Source organism: Otolemur garnettii, unplaced genomic scaffold, assembly GCF_000181295.1.
Source record: "Otolemur garnettii isolate 467f Iridium unplaced genomic scaffold, OtoGar3 scaffold00044, whole genome shotgun sequence".
Lineage (NCBI taxonomy): Eukaryota > Metazoa > Chordata > Mammalia > Primates > Galagidae > Otolemur > Otolemur garnettii.
The window spans coordinates 6,989,616-7,014,716 of NW_003852439.1; the positions used below are offsets into that span (position 1 = coordinate 6,989,616).

General features: G+C 55.4%; 2 protein-coding genes across 2 annotated transcripts; one reads left to right on the plus strand and one right to left on the minus strand.

Moving 5' to 3' along the window:
* The first annotated feature begins 78 nt into the window (after positions 1-78).
* On the plus strand, positions 79-8,837 carry CHTF18 (chromosome transmission fidelity factor 18). The gene is made up of 22 exons (XM_003790755.2): positions 79-169; positions 484-678; positions 763-913; positions 1,059-1,227; positions 1,692-1,784; positions 1,870-1,922; positions 2,055-2,193; positions 2,749-2,958; positions 3,411-3,508; positions 3,784-3,907; positions 3,998-4,149; positions 4,247-4,340; positions 4,632-4,730; positions 4,801-4,931; positions 5,576-5,723; positions 6,401-6,625; positions 6,709-6,858; positions 6,943-7,073; positions 7,733-7,877; positions 7,984-8,112; positions 8,566-8,625; positions 8,697-8,837. Exons 1-22 carry the CDS (start codon positions 79-81, stop codon positions 8,823-8,825), a joined length of 2,916 nt encoding a protein of 971 aa, XP_003790803.1. The 3' UTR covers positions 8,826-8,837.
* Positions 8,838-8,971: 134 nt separating this feature from the next.
* Positions 8,972-11,273, minus strand: GNG13 (G protein subunit gamma 13). Its single transcript, XM_023513838.1, has 3 exons — positions 10,740-11,273; positions 9,236-9,367; positions 8,972-9,087 (listed from the first exon to the last, which is right to left on the minus strand). The coding sequence occupies exons 2-3, from the start codon at positions 9,331-9,333 to the stop codon at positions 8,982-8,984; spliced, it is 204 nt and encodes a 67-aa protein (XP_023369606.1). The 5' UTR covers positions 9,334-9,367; positions 10,740-11,273; the 3' UTR covers positions 8,972-8,981.
* Between the last annotated feature and the right edge of the window lie 13,828 nt (positions 11,274-25,101).

The window sequence follows — 25,101 nt, forward strand, 5'->3', positions numbered from 1 at the left end:
GGCGGGGCAGCGGCGGCGCGCGAGTCTGAACCCGGTGGCTTGGCGGGCGGCGGGAACCGGCCCGGGCCCTCGGCCGCCATGGAGGACTATGAGCAGGAGCTGTATGGCGTCGAGGACGACTTCGACCAACAGTTCGAGGCCGAGCTCGAGGTGCTGGCCGAACTGGAAGGTGGGTGTGGGCCTTGGGTTGTAGTTTAACCCGGCCGCGGTCTTTCCCGCCGCTCCTGCCCTGGGACGCTCCTCCGGGTTTTTCCGCGCTCGGGCCCGGCCTTCTCTGCAGCACGGCGGGATCTGTGCCCTCACCGCCGCAGTCAGAGAGGGCTGCTCGGAGGAGGCGAGACACCGGGAGTCGATAGTCAGAGACGAGGGCAGGGCGTGGTGGAGACAGGGCGAGGGAAGGGCGCTCTAGCATGGCTGATACAGACGCGCAGCCTGTGAGCGGGCCTGTCCCAGGACGGCTGTGAGAATCTTCTCTTCTCGCAGGGACATCGGCTACGTCACCCTCCAGGGGCCCCCAGCCCACTGCGCGCCTGCCACGTCTGATGTTTGAGGAGGCCATCGCTGGAGGGGACGCTGCCACCCATCCCTCGGCCTCTGGCTGTCCGGGGGAGAATGAGGGCCGTGCTAGCAAGAGACGGGTGGATGAAAACTTCCAGAAGGACGGGCTCCTGCCCCCCAGTATGTTCGCAGGGTTGCTTAGGCATTGGGTGTGGGTGTGAGGCTGGTGAAGGGCTTCCTGTTCCTTCCAGATATCTCTTGCAGCCCCTAAAGTCAAGCGGCCCAGGCTGGAGGCAGTGAAGAGGCTGAACTTTAGGCCAGAGAAAATGGAGGAGCCACCACTTCCTGACACCCCACCAAGGGACATCACCCCTCCACCAAGTCCTGAGGTCCCCGCTGAGCTGTGGGGTGATGGGTGTGTGGCTTGGGTGTCCCACTCCATGTGTCCTATTCCCAGAACATGGGCTGGGGGGTGGGACCTGTGGGAGGGCTCTAGCCTGAGGACAGATCCAGGCACCCCTGTCTTAGGGTGACAGGACTGAGCCTTGGTCCCTGCCCAGGCTCTCGGACACTTGTGCTGATATGCCTCTCACAAGGGCCTCACCAGCCACCCGCAATCCTGTCCTGAGGCGGCCCCCTGTTCTGGAGGACTACATCAATGTGACATCCACAGGAGGCATACGAGCCTTCTTGGTGCTGCGTTCAGACCCCATGGGCACTGGGGTGGAGGTAGGTGCTTTGTAGCCACTCTCACAGAGCTGGCCTTGACCTTCTAATAAGGTGGGTGGGCCAGCACCACCTAGGAAAAGGTCCTGGACCCCACCCAGGAGGGGACCGTTGGATTTGCTGACACTGAAGGGTGACATCCACACAGCCTGGGGCTGTGGGAGAGTGAAGCTCCTTTGGAGGGCTTTTTTGGTGTACATAGCCTCCTTGTCCCCACCCTGCTGTGCCCCCAGTGTGTACCCTAAGGATGGGTGGTTCTCCTTTTTCCCTTCCTTCCCCCTTCTAAAGTCCCCCATTGAGCAGCTTCTTTTCTTAGGGCTTTGATCAGACAGCCAGATCTTTCTACTTCTTTTGACTGGCTTATGTGGGAGAATCCCATCAGGGCTCTTGAGCACTGTTCGGGGACTATGGGTAACTCCTCAGCCTGACAGAACCCAGAGGTGACTGTTAGATTTCTTTCCTCATAGAGCCCACTCCTTGACATCCGGTGGCGAGGCCGGGGCCAGCTGGACCTTCTGGGTGTGTCTTTTGCTTCATTGAAGGAGCAGGTTGACAATGAGGTAGGGTCTTAGGGGCTTTTTAGAGGGGACAGCATAGAGGTAACTGACCCCCTGGGCCTGCCTGACCCAGGTCTGGTTTGCACAGCGACAGCAGTGGCTACTTGAGGAAGTCCAGCAGCTCTCAGATCCCCTGCGCAGGTGACTTGGGAGACCCTTCTGTCCTGGGATCTTCACTGGTTCTTGGACCAACCCCAGCTTGTGTCCCATGGGGTGTGGTGCCAGCATGGTCACTGCAAGGGATCTGGTGGCTTAGAACACAATGTTCTCTAGTATTGGGCCAGAGGAGGAAGAGGCCAAGCCTGTAGAGGCCCCTGAGGAAGAGCCAGCTGAAGGCCAAGACAATGTCCAACAATGCCTCTGGGTGGATGAGTTTGCACCCCAGCACTACACGGAGCTGCTCAGTGATGATGTGAGGTTTTGTTCTCACTGAAGTGTGATGGACTTTCCCCATTACTGGGAAGGAGAAACCTGGGCCCTAGATAGTCCCTGCATTGCCAGCCCACTGGGTTGTGGGATTGGGGGAGGGCTTTGTCTGCCCTATGAGTTAAGGCAGCACTTAATGACTACCAAAAGCCTGCACCTAGGATGTGGGTAGGGAGGCTATGCCTCTGAAGCAGCTTCAGTTTTCCCCAGCCCCTGGGGGGGATCTGAGTTGGTGCAGGGATGCCTGCTGCTGGTGGCCTGTACCCTGCTGTGAGCTGGGCTGGGGATCCAGGATGTCCCCTGTCCCAAGTCTGTTTTCTCTTCCGCTATGACAGACACTGATGCTGGGTGCCTTGGCAGAGGGCAGGGGACTCTTAGTTGGGTTGGGGCTTGAGTTGTGGGGATAGAGGCCCTGGCATGAGGCCTGGCATCCCTGTCCATGTCACAGAGCTAACAATAGCAGGTCATGTGAGTATAGGCATGGGTCTTTGGTGCCATTTGAGGCAGGGGCTTCCCTTAGGCTGTGCCTCCCTTCCCACAGTTCACCAACCGCTGCCTCCTCAAGTGGCTAAAGCTGTGGGACCTAGTAGTGTTTGGCCATGAGAGGTCTGCCCGGAAGCCCAGGCCCAGTGCCCAGCCGGCCCGGGTCAACAAGGAGGCCACAGCCTCTGGCAAGTGGAAGAGCCATGAGCAGGTGGTGGAGGAGATGCTGGAGGCTGAGCTGGACTCGAGCCAGCGGCCCCGGCAGAAGGTGAGGCCCTGACTGTGCTGTAGGTTCTGCTGAACTTGAGGTTTTGTTTTCCTGGTAGCTAGTGCCATCACAGCCTCTGGGGGCTGCAAGGTACATTTGCTTTGTCTGGAGGATATAGGTGACATCAGAGTTTCGGTGTGTAGTATTTTAGATAAAGCTAATACTCCTCCAAGGGCTCTACATCTCACTGGGATGATCTGAGTGGATAGTGGGTGATTTCTGGGGGTTGGTCATGTGGTACCAGCTGTGTTCTGATCCAGTCCCCAGGTAACTTACTCATGCAGGACTTCTTTCTGTATCTGTGTAAGAGCACAGTGAGTTTCATTCCATTTGGGGGCTAGAGCAGGGCAGGGCACCAGCCTGTGGGACAGGATGTCCAGTCTTTGGCTGTGGGGCCAGGAGTTCCTAGGGACGTTGTGTGTTGTATTCCTCTTCATCTACCTGGGCTGCAGGTAGCATTGCTGTGTGGGCCCCCTGGGCTGGGCAAGACCACTCTGGCTCATGTGATCGCACGGCATGCAGGGTACTCCGTAGTGGAGATGAATGCAAGGCAAGTGGTTCTTTTGTCTATCCTGACGTTTTCAATTAAGTCTGGGTCAAGCCCCGAAACTTGAATGGGGTCATTATGTCTTGAGGGTGGGGCCAGGCCCTGAGCCCTAAGCCTGTGAGCTGGGTGGAGCACGTTCTTTGGGGCTCACTGGGTTGGGCAGCCGTGTCTAGTAGGGCCCTCGTGGTGCAGATGCTAACTTCCACCAGGAACTTTGGATGCTGCCTAGGCTGAGGGCACGGCACCCTGATGACCCTTCCCTACCCTCCCTGCTGCAGTGATGACCGCAGCCCTGAGGCCTTCCGCATACACATTGAGGCAGCCACGCAGATGGAGTCGGTGCTGGGTGCTAGTGGGAGGCCCAACTGCCTGGTCATCGATGAGATTGATGGAGCCCCCACGGTGGGCCTCCTTGGTGCCTCAGGTGGGTGGGTAGGTGGGCAGATGGGCACTGGAGTTTTGGCTTACTGTGCTCTCTGCTTCTTCTTGAAGGCTGCCATCAATGTCCTCTTGAGCGTCCTGAACTGCAGGGGTCCACAGGAGGCAGAGTCAAGGGGCCCAGCTGTACCCTTGGGTGGAGGCCGTCGGGGCCAGGCAGACAGGGCACTCCTAATGAGGCCCATTATTTGCATCTGCAACGACCAGTGAGTGGGGCAGACTGGAGAGGGCCCTTGTGCCCTTGGATAGTGGTGTGGGCCCTGGAGGTGCCTCTGGTGAGGGCACTGCTATCCCCTTCCTCAGGTATGCACCGTCTCTGCGGCAGCTGAAACAGCAGGCCTTCCTGCTCCACTTCCCACCGACACTGCCCTCCAGGCTGGTTCAGCGGCTGCAGGAGGTCAGTAGGGTGGGGCCTGGGCCCAGGAAGCCACATGGCTGACTATGAGGTAGGGGTGTGGCCTATTTCCTCAGTGTCCCCAACTGGCTCTGGGATATGGTGGTGGAGGGCAGCCCCAACCAGGGCTAAAGCCAGTCCAGACAATTGCAGCCTTTGGCCCTTGGGAGATGGGCTGCTCTTTATCTGTTTCTAGGGAAGAGGGCTGTGGCCACAGGGTGGGGCTCTGAAATAGCTTTCCCGGCTGGTGCCCCAGAGCAGTGGAGGGGTCAGCATCTGTGCCCTCCTGTGCAGATCTCCCTGCGGCAGGGCATGCAGGCTGACCCAGGTGCGCTGGCGGCCCTCTGCGAGAAGGCAGACAATGACATCCGTGCTTGCATCAACACCCTGCAGGTAGGCAGGCAGCAGGATGGGGTTGGGGTTGGGTGTTTGGGGCTGCCTGTCATGCCCACCCTGTGTCCAGTTCCTGTACAGGAGGGGCCAGCGGGAGCTGAGCATGCGGGATGTGCAGACCACACGTGTTGGACTTAAGGACCAGCGCAAGGGGCTCTTCTCAGTGTGGCAGGAGGTGTTTCAGCTGCCTCGGGCCCAGAGGTAGGTGGCAGGCCAGTCTGGTCTGTACATTCCTGGTGCCTGGAGCCTCAGGATGTCAGGTCCTGCACGTGTAGCCCATACCACTTGCTCTGACTGAGACCAGCACCCGTGACCTGGGTGCCTCCCAACCTGGCCTTTGAGGCTGTGCCTCGGCCTCCCTGGCCTTCCTGTCTGTCTCCACAGCTTTCGTGGCTTAGAGCCTGGGCAGGAGTTACCTGGGCATCCTCACAGGAAGGATGCCCTGGATGTGGCCAGGCCCCCAGGGTGTAGCTCTAGCCTGGGCCTGTCTCTGCCACATTTTGGTCTGTGGGCTATGACCTTGGAGCACCTGTGTGTTAGGCAGCACCATGAGGCCTCAGGGCAGGGAGCAGCTCACCAGCTGATGGCCTTGGGGGGATGCTGGCTTGGTCAGTGCCTGTAGGACAGAGGAGAGGGACCCAGGGCTCCCCAGCTTTTGGAATATGCTATTTATGGTATGGCCCTAGAGGATGACCTTCCTCAAAGGTTAGTCCAGGGGTGTGAGCCCTGTGAGCCATGGGGCCTTCAGGTAACTCCACAGCATTGTCAGTGTGCAAACTCAGGCCGCTGCCGGACAGCTTATTTCTTCACCAGGCCTACCCACCTGGTCTCCACACCCCCTACAGGCGACTCATGGGCCAGGGCCAGGACCTGTTTACCCACATGCTGCTGCTCAACCATGGGGATGTGGGCTCCCTGACCACAGCCTCACAACGGTTCTACCATGTTTTGCACGTTGCCACCTCTGCAGGGGAGCATGAGAAGGTGGTCCAGGTACCTACTTTCTACCATAAATCTTGCCTGGGACTAGCAGGCTGGGCCAGGCTTCCCCTGGGGAGTAGACAGTGACCAGAAGTTTCAGGGCCTGAGTGAGAGGAGGCCAGGGGTGGGAGCCACAGCGATGGGGCTCCAGGAAGGCGCTGAGGTGGCCATGAGCAGTGAGAAGGGGTGAGCAAGGAGGCTGGAGAGGGCCAGAGGGTACAAGAGGGCCTGGAGGACAGTGTCTGACCCTGGAATTAGTGGGTTGGGAGTGGAGCTTTTGCCACATGGCCTGGCTGAGGAAGGGTACAAGTGGGGTGGGTGTTTGGCTTAAACAAGGGATAGAGGTCCCCAGTACCTCTGCCTCACCCCTAAGAAAACCTAGCCTAAGCCGCCTCTCTAAGCCCTTTTGGATGAGTGGCTGGGAATCCTGGCCACTCTGGAAATCCATACTGTGGAGGGAGCTCGTGGTGCTGCCATGGGGATAGGATCCCACATGGAAGGAGGGGGAGGACTGCATGCGTGGAGGGAGGGGCTGGGGTTGCAGCCCTCTCTGCCGAGTCTCATGGTCTTTGCTGGAGTGGCAGCTCAGGGAGCATCCTCCCTGGCCCCCCAGACTCAAGATTGGCAGGGTAGTGGAGAAAAAGGGCAGTGCTGAGGGCCGCAGGACTCATACCTACCTGCTGCCACAGGGCCTCTTTGACAATTTCCTGCGACTGCGCCTGCGTGACTCCAGCCTCGGTACTGTGTGCTGTGCCCTCGACTGGCTGGCTTTTGACGACCTGCTGGCACAGGCCGCCCACCACAGTCAGAGCTTCCAGCTGCTGCGCTACCTGCCCTTCCTGCCTGCGGCCTTCCACGTGCTCTTTGCCTCCAGCCATGTGGCGAGAATCACCTTCCCCAGCAGCCAGCAGGAGGTGCCCACTCTGCCCCTGTCCCCACCCAGGGTCTGGTCCTGGAGGTCCTAGGTGACCTGGCCCTGGTTTACCCTCTGCCCCAGGCCCAGAACCGGATAAGTCAGACGAGGAATTTGATCCAGACACTGGTGTCAGGCATGACACCAGCCACACGCAGCCGGGCTGTGCCCCAGGCTCTTGTCTTAGATGCCCTTTGCCTGCTCCTGGACATCCTTGCACCGAAGCTACGCCCTGTGAGTGTTGAGCCATGAGGAGGAGTGGGCTCTTGGTGGCAGGCCCCTGCCTTGCTCAACCTCCCACCCTACCCACTGCCTCAGGTGAGCACACAGCTATACAGTGCCCGTGAGAAGCAGCAGCTGGCCAGCCTCGTGGGCACAATGCTTGCGTACAGCCTCACCTACCGCCAGGAGCGCACGCCTGATGGGCAGTATGTCTATAAGCTGGAGCCGTGAGTACCCCATGCCAGTAGGGGTTAGCCTTGGGGGTTGTGTGCTGGTGCCAGGCCCATGCTGGATCAGGAGACTAAAAGCACAGTCCTAGTGAGGTGTCCAGGAGGGGTCAGTCCCAGTGTAGCCTTTGCTCAGATGCAGCTGTGAGATGGGGGTGGTCATTGCTAAGCCCCTCTTCCCCATTGGGCACAGCCCTGGGACCTGTTTTATAGCAGAGCTACTTCCAGCCTTAGTGCCCCTCCAGGAACAGCCCCCAGAAACCCCATGACTGACTAGAATCCCAAGGGCTATTTCCCACCCTGAGATGGCCATGGGAGGTGCAGTGTGAAGCCTAGCAGCCATGGCCTTGGGGCACTGTTGCCCTAGAAGGGGCACCCATGTCCAGGACACTGAGTCCCCTGGTCTTTCCCTGCTGTCTTATTTCTTTCTCCACATCCCTGGGTAGATTCTGTTGTTATTTCCACTGCAGTTGGGAAAACTGGCTCTGGACATTTAACCAATGGCTGCCCCAGGGCTGGGGTGCTACAGTGCCAGAACTCAGCCCCACACTCTAGCTTGTCAGCTGTGGCATTTTGGGTGTTCCTGTGCCAGAGGGGTCTCTGGCCCATCCCCGCTGATGAGGCATTCTGGTGTCTTTCTTGCCTCCTGCCCTGAGCAGGAATGTAGAGGATGTCTGCCGCTTCCCTGAGCTGCCCACCCACAAGCCCCTCACCTACCAGGCCAAGCAGCTCATCGCTCGGGAAATTGAGGTGGAGAAGATGCGGCGGGCAGAGGCTGTGGCCCGGGGTGGGAACAGCCCCCAGGTGAGCCTTCCTGGGCCCTTGGAACAGAGTGAGCCTGGGCATGCAGGGCCTGGTAGGTGCCTTATAGCCTTGCCCAGCCAGCCTCACTGTGCCCCACTTCCTGCAGGTGGACAGAAGCCCCCCAGGACCTGAGGGTCTGTTGGAAGGTAGTGTGGGAAAAGACCTGTGCCAACCAACTCTGCCCAATCACAAGCAACGGTTGGAGCACATTATGAGAACAGCCAGGGAGGAGCAGGTGCCTGGGCAGGGTTGGCATAACCATGAGAGGGACTGTGCTGCAGGATTGGGGCCAAAGCAGTTGTGGGGTGGAGCTGACCTGCGGGGGTGGGGCCAGGCAGTCTTGAAGGGGTGGGGGAAGAGCTGAGTTGTAGGGCAGGGGGCTGACTGAGCCCTAAGGGCTGTGGGCTGTCTTCTTAAAGGCTCAGCTCCCTGCTACCTAGCATGATAGTCTTCTACCTGGGCCTCAGTTCCCATCTGGGCAGGAGAGTGTCCCTGATGGTGGTGCCTGCCCTGGTTCTGGTGGGGGGGGCAGGCCACTGTGAACTGGTGACTGGTGTGGGAGGTGTGGGGCTGAGCAGGGTTGGAGAGGCTCTCAGTGGCACTTGAGGCCTCCGGGTCCTCCCCTCTGGTAGCAGGGGCTGTACCAGGGTCTGTCCTGAGAGCCTGACTGGCCCCTCCTCCCCATCAGCCTGAGAGGGACTTCTTTGGACGTGTGATCATCAGGAGTGTGGCAGCCCCAAGAGCAGGTGTGTGTAGGGGTGGTGGGGAACCTGGGGGGCTGAGGCTGGGCCCAGGAGCAACCATGTGGCCCCTGCAGAGGACATGGAGAAGGATGCAGTGGAGCGGCGCATTGGCATAGCAGCAGGCAGGAGCGAGGTCTGGTTCCGCTTCAATGAGGGTGTCTCTAACGCTGTGCGGCGCAGCCTGTACATCAGGGACCTACTGTAGCCCCAGGCCAGGAGGAGACCCCACTGCAGAATCCTGTAGCCCATGGGGGATACCGAAGTATACAAAAGCAAAGAAGCCCTTGAGAAGTTTTTATAAAAGTCACACCTTTACAGACTCATCCTCAACAGTCTAAGTCAGGAGCGAGGGGCTCTGGGTCTACAGGATGGTGCACTTGCCCTTTTCCACCCAGGGGTTGTTCTTCATCAGGTCGGGGTTCAGGAAAGGGTCCTTGGGGATGCCGTCCTCAATCCATTTGAGGAGCCTGCAGGCAGGTGGGGTGGGTGAATGGTGGGTACCTGGCCCCGGTGGTGCCAGCTGATGGCACCTGCTATGCTGGGGCATGGGCTGGGCTCATGCAAATAAGCTGGGCAGACAAATGACATTCAAATCTCACCACTGGGGACACTCACTCAGGGATGCTTTTGGAGGACATCTCCCTCTTAAAGGCCAGCTGGTACTTGAGGCTCTCCACCTCTTTCTTCATCTGGGGCACGTCCCACTCCTCCATGGCGTCTGGGGCTTCTGAAGTAGCCAGCCTGGGGCTGGAGGATCAGGAGGAAGCAATAACCAGGGGGCCATCAGCCCGAGGTCTCTGTCATTTAGTCTCTCCCCACTGGCCTGAGCCTCCCAGGACAAAGGGAGGGAGGAAATTCCAGCCACTGCCTAGGCAAGTCACCAGGTCCAGAGTTAGTCCCAAGAGGCCCACTAGTGAGGTCCCTCAACTCTCCCCTTCTCCCTGTGGGGCTAATTAAGTGCAGAAGAGACTTTCCATCCTTAGCTCTGTGCCCTCCTGTCCCCTAAACCCCACCAGGGTCTAGCCCTGGATTGGAGGGGGATGGGACATTATCCCCCTATTCCAGGAGAGCAGCACAGGGCACACAGTATGGGGGGACCTCCCCCCAGCCCTCTACCCTCCAACTGTGAGGACTGGTCCCAGCTCCTGATCACAGAGGGTAACCCAAACCGAGATGTGACATGGGCTGGGGCCCTAGGAGCCTGCTTCCTACTGCTTTGCATGGGCAAGGCCCACTCAGTGAGTTAATCCCAGCTGGGAAGATTTGGCTGCAGTTTGCATCCCTGATAGAGTGGGAAAGTATGCTGAAGACCCTGGGGACCTGGGCTGTGGGTGGCCTCCAATGCCCCGTGTCTTCCTGGAAGCTGACCAAGTCACCTGGCCTGATTACTGCTTGTGAACCAGCCTGGCAGAGCCAGAGGTTGAGATACCTCAACACCCACTAGCTTGGAGCAAGTGAGAGTGGATGCCCTGGCTCTCATCCCTTGCCCACTCCAGGCATCCAGGAGTCAGTTCCTCACTGTACCCTATCCCTGAGTTTGGAAAACAGGACTGGTTTTCTCAACCTTGAGGCGGGTGGGGGACTTGTGGACTTTTTGGGATCCTGGTGGTAGAATATCCTTGGGGCTGTAGCTGCCCCGGTTCTGGTGATGGTGGGAGTCTGGTTGGTAACATGGTGGCTAGTCTGGGAGGGAACATAGGCAACAACCCAGCCAGAAGCCAGGGGTGAGAGTCTGGAAGTCTAGCTGGTCTGTGGGGGGCATGCTTGGGACTCTCAAGAGCTCTCAACTTCTCGTGTCCCTGCCTGCAGCAGAACTTTTCCCTGGCAGCCCTGTGCACAGGCAGTTCCCAGCCAGGGGTGTTTCTGCAGCCTGGTCCTGCACATAGCTGCCACCACCTGAGCCCAGCCTTGTGCCCTGGGGACTCCCCCTTGCCATGGCAGTACACGGCACACTAGTCGGGGCTCCACCCCATCCACAGCACTGGGTGGGTCGCCCTCCCATTGTCCTCTGTATGCTCAGCAGCCTCCCTACACCCCTGGAGTTTGGTGAGCCCAGTGGGACTCACCTATGCAAGTCCCAGGTCTCTGTTCCCTCCTCACTACAAGGGGCTTGACTTACCTTGGAAGGTGACAGTAAGAGGAAAGTGATGACGGGCCTGGTGCCAGTGAGGTGACAGCTAAGGCTGAGAGATGTGCAGTGAGTCGGCTGACAGGCAGGCAGAGCCCTGGCAGGTGCCCAGCCCACTCCTGCTGCCTGGGGCCCTGGCACCGCCCCTACCCCCCTTCTTAGGACTGGGCTCACCCCAGAGACCAATCTCGTCTGGCACACACTGCCAGCCTCTGCTGGTCTTGCCTGGGGTTGGGGGAACATGCAGCCAAGGGATGGTGTGGGGCTGGTCCAGTGTCCCTGAGGGGTTGACTCTTGTACTGGGCAGGGAGGGTTTCCTTCAACTGGGGTGGGTGGGCTCCTGGACTGTGATGTTGCTATACAAAGGGCCTTCAGCTGGTTAAATTGTCCCCTAGTCCAAGGGACCCTCTGGTCAGAGCTATCACCATCTTCTAGTGTCCCAGAACCCTTTGCTCTTTTAGGGTCTCTGCAAGTCTACTTGATGCAGGCAGCCTTCAGTAGTGTCCACTGACAGAGAAATTGAGGGCCAGCAGAAGGCATGCCTCAGTGAGTCCCACTGGGCATGTGAGCCTCTGGCTAGCAGCGAGCCTGGCCTTGTTCCCCTGAACTGGGAATGGCTGCACTTGCTCTACGCAGACCCAGGGTGCCTTGACACTGTGCCTATCTGAGGTGGCTGCGGAACACATTGCCAGGGGGTTCAGGGGAGGCCCTCTGGTGCTCTGTGCCATCACCTCCCTCCTCAACCCCCACCAAATCTAAGGCCCTGTTGTCCACTCCCAGGGCAGAAGCCTCCTGTTTTCTTCAGATGCATTTCCCCACGTCTCTTCCCATCCCCCTAGCGCACCTCAGGGATCATCAGGTGACGCATACAGGAGGCTGCGTCCTGGGCGGGAGCCCCCAGGCAGCAACCATGGCCTCACAGGCACCAGGACCAAGCTTCCCAGACTCAATCCCTGCAAAAGTTCCCCTCTCTGGGGACCTGGCCCAGGCCTTTGACTGGGGGCTCCTGGGACCTCCCCTGGGCTAAGGGCTTGTGAATTTGTCACCCTGCCCCCATGTCCCATGGAACCTCTTGGGGCCCAACCACCTAGTCTGGTTGACAGTGCTTGGTCTCTTGTGGGCACTCAGGCCCCTTGAGTCACTCAACAGATTAAATCCCTGTGGTGGTTCAATGAAACAGGGTCACCCACACCCTACCCCCTGTCCTTGATGCACACTGGTGCACAGCTGGATCAAAAAGCACTTCTGGAACTGGGGCACATTAGGGAAGGATTATTTTTATTATGGATTTAGGGGGGTTGGGGCAGCTTAAAGTCAAGGGTGCCAGGCCTCCTTTTTAGGGCAGATGGCTGCCTCTAGTGGGGTGGGGGATGGATGTTTCTCCAGAAGCTCCTGGCACATACCCAACAGCTGGGCTGACAGGGATGGGGCTCTATCATGGCAGGCTGCCCAGGGTTCTCCTTGTGGCTGGGGGGCAACACATGGGCACCACTGTCCTGGGGTTAGGTGTTCTGCCCTAGATACCCCAGGACACCCCTCTTATAGACCAGGCAGCAGTGTGGTTTTAGAACCTTGGGTTCTGCAATAGGGTTGGCAGAGCCTGGGGGAGTTCTGTTGGCTCTCAGGATCTGTGGCCCTCTGCCATCTGCTCTAGTATGGAAGGGGCAAAGGCCTGCCCCTAATCCAGCTCCTGATGCTCCTGGAGTCTGGTCTTGTGTAATTCATTGGGCCAAGAAAAGTCCATGGAGGGTGCTCAAGCTATGGCCTCAAGGAGACAGGACACAGGGCAGGACTTGGGCTGTGGGGAACTCAAGGTCTGGGCAATCCAGACTAGGGTGGGTGTCCAAAGGGCTTTAGGATCTGCTCCAGGCCCCAAAAGAGCAGCAGGAGGATGTGGGCCCTGGAGGCTGTGCAGGGTTCAGGCAGCAGGGAGTTGGGGGACAGACCTGGGAGAGCAAAGCACCTGTGTTACCCAGGTCTGGCTTCATGGGCACCTCACTTCTGTGTTGTTTTCAGTCACTGGTCATACCCACGTGGAACTCAGGGTGCTTGTGCTGACCCAGGCAGGGGTAGTAACCTCTGCTCCCACACCTGCTAGTCTAGCTTGGTGAGGCCCCTGTGTTCAGTAAGAGAGGACCTGAGGACTCCTAATTTTTCACCTTCCTACTGAGGTTAGACTTGGAAACCCCCAAAACACACCCAGGCCCAAGGGGACCTGAGTGGGTCTAGAAGCAAAGTCCCACATGGCTCTAGGCCACAGACATGATTCCACTTCAGCCATTTGTCAGGAGCACTTTCAGGAAGGAATAACAACTCTTGCTGACCAACCAACCACCGTGCAGTGTGTTCCAGGTGATGGGAGCTCCTTTCTGAAATTAGGCCACTTTGGTCAGAGCACACAGGGTTCCTCTGCTGGCCTAGAAATGGCTGCCCCATGTCCCAAGCTCCCGACTGGCCAGGTGGGAGTTCAGAACAAGGTTCATGGCCTGTGAGTCTGCAGGGCAGCACATGTGGTTGAGGTCCCCTTGTGCTGACTTTAATGCTCAGTCCAAAGATGGTGTGGGGGTGCTGTGACCCCTTCCAAGTGGGAAGCCCACTGCTGGGTCTCCTAAGGCTGAGGCGGGGCCAGGATGGATGTATGGCTGTGCTGGCACCTCCCAGTGGAAGAGGGAGATGGTGCCAGCTGACTCTCCAGGAAATTGAAAAACAGAGTGCCAGGGCTGGGTCACAGCCAAGAAGCCCAGCCAGCCCACTCTACCCAGCAGCACCCTGAGCTCTGTTCAAGGATGAGGTCTACCTGTAACCACTGCCTCCCTTCCGCCCCAAGGTTACAACAGGCAGCCTGGAGTGGGGACAGCTGACCACCTTTAGGCCCTGCAAACAAGACAGCAGATGCAAGCACAAAGGCTGGGTAAATGCCAAAGAAAATTCATTTTACCAAGGTAAATAGAGGTGTGAAAACTAGATGGCGTTCATGTAATCTCTGGAAGTTTGAAAATGATTTGAAAAGTAGTTTATACTCTTAGACTGACAAGTACAGAAACAACAGATAATATCAACGAGAGCACAGGTGAATGGCTCTGTCTACACTTCACTTCTATCCTGTGAAATGACAGACCGTTGGTGGTTCCATGCCCAACTTCTCTAGTGTTGCAGGGTCTCAGGGAAGTGCAACTCTGGCAGACTCTATTTTGATCAGCTTGCAAGTAGTAGGTAACACCTGAGGATTCCTGCTGAGAAGAAAGTTGACCATCTTCTGAAAACTCAGGTGTCCCCATGAACCCTCAGGCACCAAGGTCAGCGTGTCCCATGAGAAGATGCCCCTGCACCTGCTCACTCATGGCGGGTGGCACCCCAGACCCAGCATGGTTGTCTCTTAGGGTATCCACAGCAGACCCTCTGCTGGGCCTGACAGCAGGTTAAGCCACACTTACTACTTTCAGAAACATGCTGGCCTTTCCAAGGTCTATGGTAGCAAATGAGAAAGAGTGGTACCTTGTGTGGTGGTGTTGGCCTCAGCAGCCTTCCTTCCACACAGACACTTGCTGAGAGAACAAATGTCCAGCTCTGCTTAAGGATAGCAGAGGTAGAGAGCTGTGATTGTCACTGGCCAGGCCGACACTTCATTAGGATACTGGTCTGGCCCCACTAGAACTCACCTTCCATCAGCCACGGGACATGCTGTGCACCCAGGCTGGCCTCTAAGGCCGGGAGCAGTCACTCCTTAGCCTGCCAGCACTCCTGGGCCTGCTCTGTGCTGCTACTCCCTGGTCAGGGTGTCACTGCGCAACCTACCTTCTGGATCTTCCTGGTGGGAGGGTTTGCCAGAGCCCAGCCAGACACTAGAGCTATCCCTGAGCAAAGAATGTTGCTTGTGGGGTCCCACCCCACCCCCATATGGGGACACCTCACAGTCAAGACCCAATTCCCCTCTGCCCCCTCCTAGCCCGATAGTGAGGGCATCAGGCCTCCAGGTATGAATCCTATCATGTGACCAGACCATGTGTGGCTGGGGTCCCCCTCTGGAAACAGGCTTCTAGATGGCCAGTCACTATCTGGTACAGGCCTCCTACCACCATGTGGGACAGAAGATGCTGAGGACCTCTGTTCCCAGTTCCTGAGGCTCACATGGTACCCAAGGGGCACCTTATACCCCAGCCTATCCCAGAATCCTAGTGACCCCAAAGATAAATGCACTCCCCAAAGGGGTGCCAGTGGGGCAGAGGTACACGTTCAGGCCACACATGTGTTTGTCACCCCTAGGCTGGTGCATAGGGCCTGGGGTTTTTTTTTAAGAGTCTCACTTTATAGCCCTCAATAGAGTGCTGTGGTGTCACTGCTCACAGCAACCTCCAGCTCTTGGGCTTAGGCAATTCTCTTGCCTCAGCCTCCTGAGGTGCCTAACTACAGGCACCTGCCACAACACTGTGGTGGCTATTTTTTGTTGCAGTTTGGCAGGGGCTGGGTTTGAACCTGCCACCCTCAGTATATAAGGCTGGCGCCCTACCCACTGAGCAACAGGCACCGCCCCAGGGTCTGGGTTTTGGGTCTGAGGCACCTGTCCTAGGCCAGGAGCACGACCAGGCCTAATGCACCAAGCCTCGGTGCTCAGGGTCCATGAGCTCCCACAGACTCTTCCGCAGACAGCATCAGTATCCACAGGTCTCTAGAAGAGCAAGTGGGGACAGAGCTGCTGCATAAAGTGTTGCTGTCTGTGCCTTTCCCTATGGCCTAGCCACTAAGGATACAGCCCAGGATCCTGTGGGGGCCACCTCACCCAGAAAGTGAGCACACCGTCCAGCAGTGGCATCACAGGGTGGCTGGGGGAGCAGCATCTGGCATGGCCTGGAGTCCACACCTGCCTCCCAAACCAGTGTCCAGCCAGACCAGGGCTGAGGCATGGGCTGCCTCCACCAAGGTGGGCAGACTCTGCTATGGGAAGTCCCCTGATGCCCTGCCCCAGGCACTCAGCCTCGGAGGGTATGCAGGAAGCCCTGAAGAAGGTACCTCTGTTCTCACAAATCCATCACCTAACTTTTGATATGACCTACAAAATACAGAACATAGATGATGCCTCCAACTGTCAACTGCATGGAGCCCTGGCTATGTCTGAGGAGGGGCTGCAGATCAGAGAAACCAGGCCCTTTCTTGCCTACTGTGCCCTCATATCTCACTGCTTCCAGGTCAGAGAAACCAGTCCCTTTCTTTCTACTGTGCCCTCACCTCTCACTGCTTCCAGGTCAGAGAAACCAGTCCCTTTCTTTCTACTGTGCCCTCACATCTCACTGCTTCCAGGTATTGGTGAGTTCTCCGTACCCACACACAAAGCAGGAGAGAGGAAGGGTGTGGTGATGAGACTGACTATAGAAAGAAGCCTGAAGGAGCAGGGTTATAAACCAATTCTCAGTCTCAGCTGACTGGTGCCCTCTTGTTCCTTTGGCTAGAAGCCAGGCTGTCACCTAGAACCAGAGTCGGGGTTGCGAGCAGAAACCCCACAAAGCTCATCACTAGAGGCCAAAGGAGGGAGGTGACAACCATGGAGCCTGACAGCCATCCTGGGATACACTGGACTGAACTTGGGGCCTAGGCCTCTCCCGCAACCTGAGGATGCTGGCCAGAGACAGGCCTTGCAGCACCTTGCAGGATCTGCTTTTTTGTGGGCACTGCAGTGACACAGGGACAGCTGCATCCTTACTCTGGGGGTGGAAAGCAGATCAAGGGCTTGGTCCATGGCACCTTCCTGGGTCACTCACCCCATCACTGATGGGATATGTGTCCATGAAGACCCAAGCAACACCAGGCCACACAATGGGTTAGGCCCCTCTTCATCAGCAGGACCTTGGCTCTAACTGGAAGGTCTTGGGAGAGGATAGATGTGCCCCTTTGTTGTTGAGTATTTGGAACTGGCTCTGCCTTGGAATAAGAAAATCAATTTCCTAGGAGAGGTCTCTCATAGGAAAACTAGGGTGGTACCCAGAGGCCCTACTAGACGGCTGCATGTAGATGCTTAGGGAAGTGTATGTTGTTTTTTTTTTTTTAGACAGAGCCTCAAGCTATCCCCCTGGGTAGAGTGCCATGGCATCACAGCTCATAGCAACCTCCAACTTCTGGGCTCAAGCGAGTCTCCTGCCTCAGCCTCCCAAGTAGCTGGGACTACAGGCGCCCGCCACAACGCCCGGCCATTTTTTGGTTGCAGCCATCATTGTTGTTTGGCGGGCCTGGGCTGGGGATTCGAACCCACCACCTTAGGTGTATGTGGGGGCACCTTAGCCGCTTGAGCCACAGGGAAGTGTATGTTATGTAAGCCCACACCTGGACTTGGGAGTTCTGGCCTCTGGGCTGTGGAGAGAATAAATTTCTGTGCGTGCCACAGAGTTTGTGATACTCTTGCAGCAGCCCCAGAGCCTAAATGCGCTTGCTCTTATTGTTCCTTCGTGACAGGACATATTCTGCTTCTCACACTCCTCTCTTCTGAGTCCTCTTCTGTTGGTTTTGGTTTTTTTCAGGTCAGTGACTTTCTACAAACATCTGGAATTCTTGGTCAGCTGCTGAAGGAACCTCTGGTGACCCCATGACCCCTATGGCTGCCTGGGGGGACCTGAGGCCTGATGGGGGCTTTGAGGGGCCCAGGGACTCGCACCCCACCTCCTCTTCCCCTGCCTGATCTACTGCCTTTCAGATCTGGATGTGCAAAGTGGATGTTCTGTGCCATGGAGGCAGATACCAAGTCCGCAGGCATCTCGACTGTTCCCCTCATGAGTTGAATCTCCCCGGGGAAAGGGAAAGCCCACCAGAATCCACTGGAGCAGCAAATTCGGCCCTGCAGAAGTCTCCATCTTGTGATGATGGTGCTTGTCCAGAGGTGGGGAGAGATGGGACACAGGCTCCCTGGTGATAAAGCCTATGGCAGGAGCCTGACCATACCCACTTACAATCTTCACTCAATAGACTTACCTAAAATCCGTGGTTTTGGAGAATTTAGCCTTAGTATGACCAATAACTTTGGAGTGGCAGAGGGTCAGCAGTCAGCTCTTGGTGAGAGATGTGTGATCCTGGAACCAAATCCCACTAGAAATGGGCAGAATGATCAGTGCGACTTGAGCCACATTCAGCCTGTCCTAGGAACAGCAGCAGCAGTGCTGATGACACGTGGTCTGTGCTCTGGTTTGCTTTCATCAGCCTGAAACATGAGAGAGCAGGAAAAATTAGGGCACCCAGGACAATTATTAGATTTTCCCTTGAGGCAGGCATTTTGAGAATCTTTTACTAGGCAAACGATTCTGAGAGCTAAGGCTGATCCACTTATCACAAAGAATTTTAAAGCTCAATGAAGGTTTCCAGCATTCACTGTGAATGCATTTCACATAATCTTGACTATAGTAAAAGCATTCCTAAATTACAGCAGTCTGAAAAAATGTACCCCCAGTGGAAACTGTCACGCAAAACAGAGAGGATTTAATGATCTATGTCCCTGAGCCACAAGTCAAGAAGTGGGTCGGAGAGGGGCCTGTTCCTTTGTGGGGGCACAGGCAGGCAGCAAGGAATCCATAGCTGTCATGTGGTGGTATAGGTGCCTCCTGGAGGGCCCCTGAAAACTTATGAGTAAAACAGCAGTGTCCAGGCTGAGGCACACATGGGGTGGAGATGGAAGAGCGGGGCTGCAATTGTATTTCCTGTGGGGGGATCATGTAGAAATTGATGACCAGCCCAGACTCCTCATCACTGATCACCTCAAATTTCTTCTCTAGGTTCAGGCAGGCTAAAAATAAGAAAAGGAACACTTCTCCCTCTCAGGTATTTGGGCCACAGCACCACAGTTTACATCCTACACACCCCCTCTGCCCTCCCCCAGCTCCTGGAAACTGAAGTACTCCCTGTCACGTTATGCTACGCACCTGGGAGCCACCCGCCCCCTCAGACAACACTTCTTCCAGGCCAATTTCCCACCTAAACAGCACCCAGACCACCCACTTCTTTCCTCTCCAGTCCCAGTTCCACCGTCCTAGGAGATGCCATGACGCAGTCTTCCAGATCCAAAGGCTACTTATCTTTCCCAAATATCATCATTCCCCACAGTTTTAACCCCCCGCCCCCAAACTTCTCAATGTGGCCAGGATGACGCCCACACGCCTTCCCAAGTCCCTGCTGGCCCTGCCCTCTGCTGTCAGCCACGTCCTGCCCAACCCCTGACCTGCCACAAGGCCTTTGCAATTGCTGTTCCCTCTCCTTACTACCCTCCCATTTTAATTTTAATAAGTTCAGGAAGTACAGCGTGGAGTCTGTGATTTGCACCCTACGAGTAACTTTTCATCCCTCACCGCACAGGCTCCCAAGTCCTGTGTCCCCGAGGCTCACTATGCCGTGTGCCTGGGTAGCTACAGCTTAGCTCTGTCTCTTTTACACCAGGACCCAGCTCTCTTCGTGGGGGCTCCTCCCTGCCTCTATGATTAGAACAAATTCCCGAGGCCAACAACACGCGGAGTGAGTCCCCACCTCATTCCCCGCCTTTAGTGTGCTGGGGAGGTCGGATCCTCAGTCTTCTCTTCCCCCTGCAGCCTGTGGGCTTTAGAGAAAATGACGGCAAAGGTGTTACGCAGGGCTCTAACCCTCATCCTGACTCACCTTACAGATAGGGGAAACCGAGGCAGGAAGGGGAGCGGCGGAAACAAGACAGGTGCAGGACCGCGGCGGGGTACTCAGGACGTCCTTCTTACCGCCAGAAGCCCGAGTTCGCCCCTCCGCGCCCATCAACTTTTCCATCTCTTCCGGCGCTTGGCCCATCTAGTGTCGCCTTGGGAGACCACTTCCGGGTCAAAGCTGGAAGGGGGCGGAGCGCGCATAATAGTCCGCCGCGACGCAGCGGTCTTGGGGCCGGGCAGCGGCGGCGCAGAACGCGGCTGTGGGCTGGGCGGCCATGTTGGAGTCGGGCATGGATGGCAATAATCAATTGCATTTCACGGACACGGTGCTGTGGTCAAGAGTAATTTGCAATGCTCTAAGTTTTCTACAGCTTTAGAACTGTAAAATGTTTTGAGACCAGGAAAGCTGCAAGCCCCTACGACTCAGATGACGCGGAGCATGCCCAGGACCCCTATTTTGATCCATTTGTCTTCCTCAACTTCCTCTGTCAGTCCTGGAACTCTTGTTGCCTCGACATTGCTGCGAGGTTGCAGAGGCAGAAGGCAGTCAGAGAGACGAAGCCCATAGGATAGATAGCCCGTGCGGTCAGGGATGTTGAGAATCCTGGCCCAGGCCACTCGTGAGCTCTGAGTACGTAAGAGGAGAGCATGTCCTGCCGCACGAGAGAGCAGAGCTACTTTTCTCTCTTTTCCTCAGCCTTGGGCTGGGGCTTCTTCATGCTGAGGGTGGGTCTTCCCTCTCAGTCCACTGACTGACTCTCACCATTGCGCCAAGTCCCTGGGTGTTCCTCAGTCCGGTTATGACGGCTCTTGGGATTAACTATCACAAGGGTGTGAGACAGCTTGGGGACATCTTCCCTAAAGTATGGTGCTTGCCTCAGCCCTTCTGTGTCTATACAACCAAATGTAATGAAGTCTTACCTGATTCTAGAATCAAAAATAAAACAAATTAAGATCTTTAAATTTGGGAGGGGAAAAGATCTTTAAATTTATTGTTGGCAGAGCAGGTGGCTCATGCCTGTAATCTTAGCACTCTGGGAGGCTGAGGTAGTGGATCACCTGAACTCAGGAGTTCAAGACCAGCCTGAGCAAAAGCAAGACCTCATCTGTACTAAAAATAGGAAAACTAAGGTGGTGCCTATGGCTCAAAGGAATAGGGCACCACCCCGTATACCAGAGGTGGTGGGTTCAAACCCAGCCCCGGACCAAAAGAGAAAAAAAAAAAAAGAAAAAGAAAAACTAGCCAGGTATTGTGGCTGGTGCCTGTAGTCCAGCTACTCAGGAGGCTGAGACAGGATTTTGAGGTTGCTGTGAGCTCAGGTTGCTGTCACCAGGTCACTCTACCCAGGGTGACAGAGGGACAAATATATAAATTTGTTGTAATTTTGTCTTGTGACAATTCTCTGGACCTGCTTATCCCTGGTTCCATGTCCTTAATCCCCCAAACCTGCTCCACACCCCTCTCCCTGGCATTGCTTCAGTCTAGGCCTCCGTGAGTCCCTTTTAAAGATGATCAAAGCCTCTGCTAATCCTAAAAGTTCAGGGACTCAGGTGGGCCAACTGGGCATCCCAGGGACACATTGCCATAGACAAAACTAACCAAAATACCTCCCTGCATTTCCTGCTCCTTTTCAGGGAGCAACCCCTTTGACTCCTCTGCACATCCCCCTAAGGGTTCTCTCCACCTCAGCCTCCCTTTCCCCACCCTTCATTTTGTTAAATCAAATCTATCAGAAGCCATTGATGTGGACCTAGCTCCTGCCCAGGCCCAGCAAACCAACCAAATTAGAGTCACTCCTGTTGACTTTCCATGTCACCAAACCTTCAGAGGAATTGAGAGAGAGAGGCACTTGTATAGACAGGCACATCCCAATGGGCCAGTGCTAGCCACCATGGTAAGGACATTCCTCTGCTGTAACCTTTACAAGGAAAGGAACTTTGGAATGACCATTTATGTTTTCTTCTTTGTGTTTGCTATTGAATTTTGGCACATGACTTTGAGGGGCTAGACAAGTATGACTTTCATTAGCAGTGTTAGTGAGAGAGTAGGGCTAAGGGACTCCATTTTGTTCTAAAGGACATTGTTAGGAGACAGATGACAGAGCCAGGGAGGGTCCTACTCGGGCTCCCCAACCTTATTCTGCCTCTTTTCAAAGCAGTGGATACTTTTCTTCTCTCCTAAAAGACTATTGTGGAAACCTCATGGCAGAGTCTCATAGCACCTGAGCCAGCTACATGACTGTCTTACTGAGTGACTCTTTGGAAGATCTTAGAGCAGGTGCATTCACAGGTGAGTCGGAAGAGCTTATCTTTCAGCATGACTCAGTCTAAGATCAGATGGTCTTGTGATGGGTGTCTGTGGCTTGCACACTGACATGGCATTGTGTGACCACAGATTTCTTTTTGAGACAGAGTTTCTCAAAAAGAAACTCTGAGTTTCTCTGTCACCCTGGGTTGAGTGCCATCTCATTATAACTCACAGCAATCTTAAACTCCTGGACTCAAGTGATCCTCCTATATCAGCCTCTCAAGTAGCTAGGACTACAGGCACCTAACACTACACACCTAGCTAATTTTTCTGTTTTTAGTAGAGAGTGGATCTTACTCTTGCTCACGCTGATCTAAACTCTTGAGCTCACGCAATCCACCCACTTCTGTCTCCCAGAGTGCTAGGATTACAGGCATAAGCCACTGTGCCTGGCCCACAGATTTCTTTCTTTTTTTTTTTTTTTTGAGACAAGGTCTCACTCTGTTGCCTGGCCTGGAGTGTAGTGACATCATCATAGCTCATTGCAGCCCCAAACTTTGGGCTCAAGTGATCCTCCTACTTCCGCCTCTAAGTAGCTCAGATGTCAGGGGTGCACCACTATGCCTTGCTATGTTTTTCTTATTTTATGTAGAGGTGGAGGTCTCGCTAGGTTGCCCAGGCTGGTCTTGAACTCCTGAACTCAAGCAGTCCTCTTGCATAGGCCTCCCAAAGTGCTGGGAGTATAGGCATGAGCCACTGAGCCTGGCTGTGACCACAGATTTGCAGGCCCAGGGGTGCTGCTGGAGGCCCTTACAAAGCACAGGATGGCCACTACAGAGAATGGCCAGCCCAGATATTGGCAGTGGGATGACCTGCAGTATTCCATGTCTGGTATGCTCCATCCTGGTTTACTGTCCCCTGGCAGAATCTCTGTGGGAGGCTCCTGCCCCGTGCCCCTGCTGTCCTCACTATCACCACTGGGGGGAGCCACAGGCCCGTGTGATGGCCTCTCCTTGGGTTCCAGAAGGGTCCTCGCAACAAGGGCAGTTGCCTGAGCCCAGTTCCCAGACCCAGCTTAGAACCCCTTCGTACCTGCGCTTTTGTTTCTGTGGGTGATAATGTCTGTTCACCCCATAAGAAATGGAGGGGAAGAACATTTTAAAATGTTCACTTTTTTCATTTGGTGTTTTTAAAGCAACAACAATGAATCCAAGGCACAAAAACAACATTTTAATAAAAACCTCTACATTTCCCTGTAAAATATTTAATGGGTGGAGGAGGCCTTGCTCCACAACTGTGCACACCTCTGAAAGTACAGCAGCCTGAATCCCTGCCTGCACAGCCCAGGACATCTCCAGACGGTCCACTGCACACTTTCAAAAGAATAGGAAGCAAAGTGGTTTTTAGTGGTATTATGAAAATAGTTTTAATTTTGATGGCCTTTTGAAGCTTTCTGGGACAACCAGGCCCTGCCTTGAGAACCGTAGTCTAGATGCAGCAGTCGGATGTTGAACTGCTTTGTTGCTTTTTAATTTTTTGGTTGAAGACAAGGAGGATTAGAAGAAAGTTATTTCATATGATTTTCTGGGAAGACACAAGCTTGAGAAAACCCCACTTGTAGTCAGTCACTCTGGGAGCCCCGATGCCCCATTCAGTCTTGTAAGGTCTAGCTTGTGGAGGAGTTTCCAGAAGACACCAATCCCTGAAAGGCAACTTTCGGGCACCAACTGAGCCAGGAACCTTTGTCCCCAGCCTGTTCCCACAGAAGTTCAGAGCAAGGCACGTGTTGTCCATCAGGGACTGGGCCAGACCAATCTCAAGGAGCTTTGGGTATCTGTGGTATCATATGGAGAATCTTGCTGCTTTAAAAAACATAATTAGACTTTTCCTTTTAGGGCGGTTGTAGGTTCACAGAGAGCCTCACAGCAGGGCTTGTGTGCTGCCCTGCACACTTTCCCCATAGCCAGTGAGCTGGCATCATCTCATTATTAACTAAAGTCGGGGCTTTGTCCAGTTTTACTCATGGCCTTTCTCTGCACAAATCCACCCAGGACACCATGTGACATTTTGTCATCTTGCCTGCTGAGGCTTCCCCAGCGCTGTAACAATTTCTTAGACTCTTTGATTTTGACAGACTGGATAGTTTTGAGGAGGTTGGTCAGGAGTTTCACAGAAATCTCTCAGCTGGAGGCCAGGCGTGGTGGCTCACGTCTGTAATCCTAGCACTCTGGGAGGCCGAGGTGGGTAGATTGCTTGAGCTTTAGGAGTTCAAGACCAGGCTGAGCAAAAGAGAGACCCTATCTTTACTAAAAATAGAAAAACTACCTGGGTGTTGTGGTGGGCACCTGTAGTCCCAGCTACTGGGGAGACTGAAGAAGAGGATTGCCTGAGCCCAAGAATTTAAGGTTGCTGTGAGCTATGATGATGCCATGGTACTCTACCCAGCGCAGTAGGTAGAGTGAGACTTTGTCTCAAAACCCCCCCCAAAACAATAAACAACAACAACAACAAAATCTTTCAGTTGGGGTTTGTCCTGCTCTTCTCATGTGGGGTTGACCTAAAAGTGAGCACAGAACAGATTGGGGTTCCCCAGGGAGATCTGAGCACCAGGAGGGTGCAGAATACCACCCCTACCACACCTGCTGTGTTCCCTTTGCTGTGGACAGAAGCTGGGAAGCCAGGTGCACCTGTCAGGGAGAATGTGGTGGGAGCACCTGCCAGGGAGCACCTGGTGGGAGTATCTGTCAGGAAGTACCTGGATGGGAGCACCTCTCAGGGAGCATCTTTAGAAACATCTCTCAGTGAGCATCTGTGCAGCCCCTCCTGGGTTGGATGTCATCTCATGAGGAATAGAGGTTCTGCTTTGGCAAGGGGCTTTCTGTCTCTGGTAGCTGGACTGTCTAGGGTCCAAGTGTCCTCCTGGCTTCTCTGCCCAGGCCTCAGCCCCTGTTGCCTCCCATGATTTAGCCGGTACCCCCTTCCAGGTCAGCACTCCTTGTCCCCACTGGGGCCTGCTCCTTGAGGTCTAACAGGGAGGTGTTCAGGCTGCCTTTCCCCATATGACCCTTTGGCTTTTCTGGAGGGATCCTTCCTGGTTAGTGCTGCCCGCTCCTCCCACTTCGAGGGGCTGATTTACATGGTTTACCCCTTGGGGCTCCACATGAGGCTTTGGGAACCCCAATTCTGCTGTTGAAAGCTCAAAGCTACCTGGTGAGACAGAGTGGAGGGTGGTTTGGCCAACAACAGTGGCTCTGTTCACAGCCTACTGGTCTTGGAGGACTGGCTTCTGCCAAGGGCAGGAGAGGGTGAATGTGTGTGAGTGTGTGTGTGGGGTGCATGGTAGGGCTGGGCGGGTGGGTGAGGAGGTGAGGAGGAAGGTGCCAGCTATTGCTGTCTGGGCCCTCACACCTACCTGCTCCTGGTGATGACTGGTTTGTGAAAAAGCCTGTTTCCTCCCCTAGAAAAA

Bases quoted from the DNA above. Each gene is read 5' to 3' on its own strand.
- CHTF18 (XM_003790755.2), top strand. From the start codon at position 79: ATGGAGGACTATGAGCAGGAGCTGTATGGCGTCGAGGACGACTTCGAC. The intron at 914-1,058 runs GTGTGTGGCTTG...GTCCCTGCCCAG, and splicing joins GCTGAGCTGTGGGGTGATGG to GCTCTCGGACACTTGTGCTG. The intron at 6,626-6,708 runs GTGCCCACTCTG...CCTCTGCCCCAG, and splicing joins TCCCCAGCAGCCAGCAGGAG to GCCCAGAACCGGATAAGTCA.
- GNG13 (XM_023513838.1), bottom strand. From the start codon at position 9,333: ATGGAGGAGTGGGACGTGCCCCAGATGAAGAAAGAGGTGGAGAGCCTC. The intron at 9,088-9,235 runs GTGAGTGTCCCC...ACCTGCCTGCAG, and splicing joins TCCTCCAAAAGCATCCCTGA to GCTCCTCAAATGGATTGAGG.